Source organism: Nelumbo lutea, chromosome 8, assembly GCF_056320005.1.
Source record: "Nelumbo lutea isolate HS-2025 chromosome 8, American lotus-T2T, whole genome shotgun sequence".
Lineage (NCBI taxonomy): Eukaryota > Viridiplantae > Streptophyta > Magnoliopsida > Proteales > Nelumbonaceae > Nelumbo > Nelumbo lutea.
Window position 1 is genome coordinate 15,079,089 of NC_142691.1, and position 8,322 is coordinate 15,087,410.

The 8,322-nt window shown below is 38.3% G+C and overlaps 1 protein-coding gene across 1 annotated transcript; it reads left to right on the forward strand.

The window, feature by feature from the left end:
• The first annotated feature begins 1,444 nt into the window (after positions 1-1,444).
• Positions 1,445-6,978, forward strand: LOC148842940 (phospholipase D alpha 1-like). The gene is made up of 4 exons (XM_088956802.1): positions 1,445-1,769; positions 1,847-1,962; positions 3,715-5,623; positions 6,235-6,978. The coding sequence occupies exons 2-4, from the start codon at positions 1,858-1,860 to the stop codon at positions 6,666-6,668; spliced, it is 2,448 nt and encodes an 815-aa protein (XP_088812928.1). The 5' UTR covers positions 1,445-1,769; positions 1,847-1,857; the 3' UTR covers positions 6,669-6,978.
• The last annotated feature ends 1,344 nt before the right edge of the window (positions 6,979-8,322 follow it).

Below are 8,322 nucleotides of genomic sequence, written 5' to 3' on the forward strand. Positions count from 1 at the left end.
ATATAGCATAAATATAAAAAAAAAAAACAAAAACAGTGATGAATCGAATCAGCAATTAACTGATCAACTTTGATTCAGTTTCATTTACTGATTTTCCAAAAACTGATAATATTGGTTTATTTTCAAAAATAAGCCCACAGTTTGGTTAAATTGAACTGTGAACACCCCTATAATATAGATAAATATTATAAGGTGTTCACAGTTCGATTAAATTCCAAATTAAATTGGTATTACTGATTTTGAAAAACTGGTAACCAAAACCAAAACAAAGCTGATTGATTAGCCGATTAATGGGTTCAGTTAACTGCAAATTCGATTCATTTAACCGTTGGTGTTTTATATTGCTGAACCGATACCTTCAATTTTTTGAAAAATATCCAATTGACCAGTTCAATTAATTGGAATTTTTAATTCGGAATTGACAAATTCAATTAATTAGAATTTTCAATTAGGTCTAGATTCGACTTTTCGGTTTTTCTTACTGATCACTGGTGGACGAAGTGCATTATTTCATAACACTTTCAAGTATCAATGATATATATATATATATATATATTGCTTTCCAGGTTCCTTATGCCCACAATCATAGTCGTCATCAAAGTATTCCAAGATAAATTAGAGGCCCCACCAATTTCCACGCAATGTGGATCTGCCCCTATTGGCAGCTGCCAATAGGGGATCATTCCATTCATTTAGGATCTCTGCCAACAAAACACATTCCAACACCCCTACTAACATGATCTTGTTACGCTGCCAATAGGGGATCATTCCATTCATTTAGGATATCTGCCAACAAAACACATTCCAACACCCGTGCTAACATGATCTGACACAGCAAATGTTAGTATGCACTTCCATTCCATTAACTCTTGTTACGACCACACCATCCCATGTTGATCCGATCAATCGCAAAGGGCCCCACTAATTCTCACACAACTGTGCCACCTCGTGTAAAATCCACGTGTCATACTGACGTGTTTTTCACTTTTTAATAGATTGACGTGTCTTTGTTGCCTCAAAAGCGGCACCAATGATTTGGTGGGTCATTCCATCAAGCAAAACTTTGACCAAAGTGACAGAAACAGTAGCGGGTTCACAAATACCCGCCCGCTGAGTGTAATTGGTCCGGGTCATAAATATTCGAATCGTGACCCACTCGTTATTCGAATCAAGAGTCTCCAGACTAATCAATCACTGATCACTATCAAAAGGAAGAATCAAGATCATTTGTTCATTACTCATCATTGCTCCAACACGCCTTCGTTAGTTTCGTTTTGGCTTGAAATCCTGTCTGGAGACACACTGAATTCAATCTCTAATCTCAAATTAATATGGAAAAAAAAGATCGGGTCCCTTTTCTCAACCTTTTGTATGTCCGTAAAAAATCGGATCTGATGTTGTTTCCTTCTTTCTTCTCGGGGATTTTGATCTCCTTTTTCGGATCTCTTCTTCTTCTTCGTCCTCCTCTTCTTCTCAATTCCACTGTTCCATTCTTTCTACGTCTCTAAAGATTTCATGCAGTTCCGTAAGGCAGGCCATCGGGTCTTTTCTTCCCTTCCATCTTGCCTTCTGAACTCTTTTTTGGAGTGATCATCTCTCCCTCTCCCATTCTCTCTTTCTCTCGATACATTTCGCTGGTGTGAAACAAATTTTCTGTGGATATATCATTAATGCCAAATGCAAAGTTAGGTTGCTCTGTGAAGCTCGGCTCTCGGTGAATGTGATCGATCACAAGTTTTCCTGCAAATTCAGCTCATTTAACTTCAGTAGTATGTCTTGCTATGATTTTCTTCAGTTAATCTGTTCGGATTGTTGAAGCAATAGGTAACATTTGTGTACCTTGCAGAGGTCTCCAAAATGTCGGATATTTTACTCCATGGGTCGCTTCACGTCACGATCTACGAGGTGGATAGGCTATCTTCCGGAGGAGGAGGTGGCGGCCCTGGAGGGTTCCTCCATCAGGTATTTGATCTCAACTGTGGATTGCAATTTTGAAGCGTCTGGATGAAGTAAAGTACTTATTTTTTGAAAAAAAATATTGTGTTTGGACTCGAACTGGATCAAAGAGAAAATCAAAGGCTTGAAATATAACCATCCAACAAAATGTTAGAAGCCATATTTCTCTGAGTTTGTCCCACTTTCATCTGTGTCCATTTTCTTTTCTCTTCTTGTTTTTTGTCTCTGTATGAATGTGCTGGTAAGGTTGCAATACTAGATTAATAGGTTTTTAAGAGAAAATTTTGAAGGTTTTACAACCTACACACACAGGCTTGTTATAGATTTTCGGTTGTTCTCAAGTTCCTTAAATTTTTAATTGTTATTGTTTTTTTTTTTTTTAATTCGTGACTCTTGCTTGTAAAGTTGCAGAAGCTTGCAGCATTTACATACACGAGTATATTAAATTTCAAAGCTCCACAATTGCAATAATACAAATAGATCTTATGGAAAACTTTTTTAGGAAAAATTACTGATGTGGGAACTTTTAATTTTTCTTCACTTAAAATAAAGGAATGTGAAACAAAATATTTACTAAAGTTTTCCTCCAACTGAAACTTGTGCTCGCTGGTCCTCTTTCTCTTCAGCTTCTATCTAACTGCGTACTAGAATCGTTTCTACGTGGAGGAGAAATTTGTCAAAGATTAATTATTTTTTTGTTTTATTTTTCTTTCGTTTTTGTACTTTTAGTAAAATATTTTTTCGAGAGAAAAAGGGTAATTTAATTCAATTAAGTAGAAAGTGCATGAGAAATAAGGAAATATTCTCAATTAGTAACTACTAATTTGGGCATAGTGTTATTTTGGTCCCTGAACTTTAAAATGCAACAATTTAGTATCCAAACTTTTAAAGCGTGTTAATTCAGTAGCCATTAAGTAGCATTTGAAAAAGACACAAATACCCATTGAGTGTCATATATTTTTCTTTATAAACCATCCAAACGTTGACAAAAAATTAATATAAGTTGAAGTCACCAGAATGCCCACTAGACATGACCCCAATTTTCTTGAATATAAGAGGCAAGGATTTGATACTATTAATTTTTTGTCAATGTTTGGATGGTTTACAAAGAAAATTAGATGACATGAAGGGTATTTGTGTTTTTTTCAAATGTTACTTAAGGGCTGGTTAACATACAATTAACGTTAAGTATTGGATTGACATGTTTTGAAAATTTGGGTATTACATTGTCATATTTTAAAGTTTGGGGACCACAATGGCAATAGATCCAAAGTAGTAGATTAAGACCGTGTCCAGTCTATCCCTCCCAAGACCCCAAATAGCTGGGATCAACATTGGGTAATGGCCTTTTTACCCTTCTGAATATATGAGATTATAGTAATGTATAGGCCATTGATGAAAAATGGATTGCTAGTGTTTTCCTGGATGTTCTGAATGCTGCACAGTTTCACCATTCTGTCTTTGAGTTCTTAAAATCTATGTTGTGATATGTTTTTATGCATAAGAAGATCAAGGTGATGAACAAAAGTAGAATGTGGTTACTTCTTAGAAGGGCTAGGTTTCCTTGACTTTGTTTACAAGGATTATGAAAATTGAACACTTGTTTTTATTTTTGTTTCTCTTATGTATGCTTCTGTTCTTCTTGTTTCTCTTTTTACAATTCTTTCCTTTGTTTCTTTATTGGAAAATTTGGAAGGTTTATAGATAATACCTATAGTTTTATTTTCTCTTGATTTGATCCATAAATATTTCTTGCAGATTGTTGAAAATATTGGAGAGGCTGTTGGCATTGGCAAAGACACTCCCAAAATCTATGCAACAGTTGATCTAGAAAAAGCTAGAGTTGGCCGGACCAGAATTATAGAGAACGAACGTGTCAATCCCCGGTGGTATGAGTCATTTCATATCTACTGTGCTCATATGGCCTCTAATGTGATCTTCACTGTCAAAGATGATGACGCTATTGGGGCAACACTATATGGAAGAGCTTACGTACCAGTTGAGGAAATCCTAAACGGAGAAGAGGTGGATAGATGGCTTGAAATCTTAGATGATGACCGCAATCCTGTTCGTGAGGGTTCTAAGATTCATGTGAGGCTCCAATTCTTTGATGTTACACGAGACCGTAACTGGTCTATGGGAATTAGGAGTGCCAAATTTCCTGGCGTCCCTTACACGTTTTTCTCACAAAGAAAGGGATGCAGAGTTTCTCTGTACCAAGATGCCCATATCCCAAACGGGTTTATCCCAAAAATTGCTCTTGATGGAAACGAGTTTTATGAACCACATAGATGCTGGGAGGATATATTTGATGCAATCACTAATGCAAAGCACTTGGTTTACATAACTGGGTGGTCTGTGTATACTGAGATCCACTTGATAAGGGACAATAGGAGGCCTAAGCCTGGAGGAGACATCACCCTTGGGGAGCTGCTCAAGAAAAAAGCCGGTGAAGGTGTCAGAGTTCTTATGCTTGTTTGGGATGACAGAACCTCTGTGGATTTGCTGAAGAAGGATGGGTTGATGGCTACTCATGATGAAGAAACAGAGAATTTCTTCCAGGGAACTGATGTCAACTGTATTTTGTGCCCTCGTAATCCTGATGATGGAGGGAGCATAGTTCAAGACTTGCAGATCTCCACCATGTTCACCCACCACCAGAAGATTGTTGTGGTGGACAGTGAAATGCCCATCGGATCCGGAGCATCATCGGAGAGGAGGAGGATTGTGAGTTTTATTGGAGGTATTGATCTCTGTGATGGGAGATATGATGCACCCTTCCATTCCCTATTCAGAACCTTGGACACAGCTCACCATGAAGATTTCCATCAGCCCAACTTTACTGGTGCTGCCATCACGAAAGGTGGTCCAAGGGAGCCATGGCATGATATTCATTGCCGGTTGGAAGGTCCCGTTGCATGGGATGTCTTATACAACTTTGAACAAAGGTGGAGGAAACAAGGGGGAAAGGATGTGCTTGTTCAGATTAGAGAGCTTGAAGACATCTTCATTCCCCCATCCCCAGTTATGTTTCCAGAAGATCGTGAAACATGGAATGTCCAGTTGTTTAGATCAATTGATGGTGGTGCAGCATTTGGGTTTCCTGACACACCTGAAGAGGCTGCCAAAGCAGGGCTTATTAGTGGAAAAGACAATATCATTGACCGAAGCATTCAGGATGCTTATATAAATGCAATTCGACGGGCAAAGAATTTCATTTACATTGAAAACCAATATTTCCTTGGAAGCTCATTCTGCTGGAGGCCAGAGGGTATCAAGGTTGAGGAAGTTGGTGCTTTGCATCTTATCCCAAAGGAACTCGCACTTAAGATTGTTAGCAAAATTGAAGCTGGGGAAAGGTTCACTGTTTACGTTGTTGTCCCAATGTGGCCGGAGGGGATACCGGAGAGTGCATCAGTTCAGGCAATATTGGATTGGCAGAGAAGGACAATGGAGATGATGTATACTAATGTTATTCAGGCCTTACAAGCTAAGGGTGTTGAAGCAGACCCCAGAGACTATTTGACATTTTTCTGCCTAGGGAATCGGGAAGTGAAGAAAAGTGGGGAGTACGAACCATCTGAGCAACCCGAAGACAATACAGACTATAGCAGAGCTCAGCAGGCCCGACGTTTCATGATATATGTCCATACTAAGATGATGATAGGTAAAACTAAATGTTGCCTTCCCTTAATAATTTAAAGTTCCGTTGCATATTTTCTTACAGGCACAGAAAAAATCATCCTTGATACACATTTGATCTTAAACTTTGAACACAAATCAATCCATTTAGTGTAGTTTTTTGCCTGTGGTTTTTTAATTGGTACCCGTTAACATTCCCGACTGTAGGGGAGGGGATGGGATGGGATGGGCCAACAGTGATTAATTTTTAAATTTAAGCTTACTAATCAATAATCATGTGGTTTTCTACACACGAGTTTTACTTTATGTCAAAAGGGGAATCTTGACGCTGCAATATATGTATATATCCATTGGACACTCACTGGTCCAATGGTTGCCAGCTTTTGCTTTTCAAAACATGTTTAAATGTGTTTCTGAATCATGAATCATTTCTCATTTGTATATACAAGGTGGTTGCGTTAAATGTTTGGGTGTTCCTATTTGAGTCTAAAAGTGTTAAATGTTTTTTTAACTAAGTGGCTGATGTGGCAAGATAAGAAAGCAGAAACGGTGAACATTTCCCCTTACCAAAACACCATTCTAATTAGCCCAAAGTGCAATTCTAACTTGTATGTTTACCTCTCTTCCTCTTTGCAGTTGACGATGAATACATAATCATAGGATCCGCCAACATCAACCAGAGGTCAATGGATGGCGCTAGAGACTCTGAGATTGCCATGGGAGCTTACCAACCATATCATCTAGCAACTAGGCAACCGGCCAGGGGCCAAATCCATGGCTTCCGAATGGCACTGTGGTACGAGCATCTCGGCATGCTTGATGATTCCTTCCTCCATCCTGAGAGTGTGGCATGTGTTCACAAGGTGAATCAGATTGCTGACAAGTACTGGGACCTGTATTCAAGTGAAACACTGGACCGAGACCTGCCTGGCCACCTCCTCAGGTACCCCATTGCAGTTACTGAAAATGGAGAGGTTACAGAGCTTCCAGGGACTCAGCACTTCCCTGACACAGAGGCTCTTGTTCTTGGTGCCAAAGCTGAATACCTTCCTCCAATCCTCACTACATAAAAACGTAAACCACTTCGATTTTCTTAGGAAATAATCTCAATCTTCTCACAGTCCGCACCTGTAGTAACTTTAATGGTAATAAATCCCATGCATTGTAATTTGCTGAAAAAAGAAAACATTGATATTGTTATTAGGAAAGGCAGCAATTTAGGCGCTTGTTTCAGGTCATCAGATGCTTGCTTCTACTTTGTGCTTTTGTTGCTGACATCTTGATGTTTGCTAGTTTCAATGGTCTAAGATCAGTAAGCTACTGACAATGACCGGAAAATGTTACATGTACTAATTAATGTTTCTGTTTGCCCTTCCAAAATGGTTTTGACTTTTACAAGGCATTGAGACAAAGGTTAAAAGTACTGATACTAGGGCTGCAAGTCGGGTTGAGGCCAATCCTAGCCCAATCCAACCCAACCCAATCTTAACTAAATTCCTTCAACCCTAACCCAATCCAACCCAATCCGGAGTCAATTTTGGGTTGGGTTGGGCCCAATCTAACCTTCTTCCCATCCCTTAAAACTTCATAGAATTTCTTATTTTTAGATTTTAAATCAACTCTCACTACATATATTAATTCTATGTTTCATTAGTATTTGTTTGTTGACGTTTTTTTAGTACAAAATTCAGAAAAACAAGTGTTAGAAATGACTATAGTTTACTATGAGTTATGACTTACGATAGATCTTTCTTATGTGACAAACAACATAGAGGAGATGAAGAAAAAAAATTTCAAAAAACATAAAATAATGTTATTAAGGTTTTAGTCTTTCTTAGTATAATTAAGTGAAGTGATTATCTTAAAAGAAATACATGATACTATATGGTGGGGGCTATACAAATATCATGCATCTAAACAAATCAATGTATGCTATATATTACATATAACATATATTTACATATGACATGTACTCTAGAGTTGGGTTTGAGTTAGGTCGGGTTGGCTAAGGGGTCAACCTTAACCCAACCCGAAATAAAGTCGAGTTCATGAATTTCAACCCTAACCCTAACCCAAACATCAACCCGACCCAACCCAACCCAACTTTTTCGGGTTGGGTTTGGGCCAACCCGGCCCAAGTTGCAGCCTTAACTGATACGTATCGATCGATACATATTGTATCATGAGCTTTCTGATATGCCCCTACAGAGGGTGTATTAGGGTTTTGACCGGTTTAGGGGGTGGGCTGACCTTAAATTAACCCCTCTGAACTGAATTTAAAAAAAAAAAAAAACTATTGATACTGCCTGATACGCCTCTATCAATATTTTGAACCTTGATTGAGACCAGGTGCTGCTAATACTAAACTAGTGCATTGCCTCAGTCGCCTTACATTCTTTTGTGAGGTCATTACCCAATGTTAACGGTGTTTTCTATATTTATTTATTTATTACACAAAGTGATTGGTCTGAGATTCAAGCCTATGTTATCACACTTTTCAGCCCCATAATTTATCATTAAAATGCAATGTTTTCGAACCATGTTGACCTGGACAGTCAGACTCTTTGGCCTGGAAGCTGGTCAGGATACCGATTCAGGCGATTCTGTTTCAGTCCTAAGTCATTGTTTTTCAAAAAACTGTTGAATTTGTCAATTATCTGCTCGCCCATGCAATTGAACTGTCGATCCATTTGACCCAAATAACAGTTTTTGGGTCAATTTTTT

What these genes read in the sequence shown, in the direction of transcription:
- LOC148842940 (XM_088956802.1), top strand. Translation starts at nt 1,858, where the DNA reads ATGTCGGATATTTTACTCCATGGGTCGCTTCACGTCACGATCTACGAG. An exon ending in CTGGAGGGTTCCTCCATCAG is followed by an intron (nt 1,963 to 3,714) that starts GTATTTGATCTC and finishes TATTTCTTGCAG; the next exon opens with ATTGTTGAAAATATTGGAGA. An exon ending in CCATACTAAGATGATGATAG is followed by an intron (nt 5,624 to 6,234) that starts GTAAAACTAAAT and finishes TCCTCTTTGCAG; the next exon opens with TTGACGATGAATACATAATC.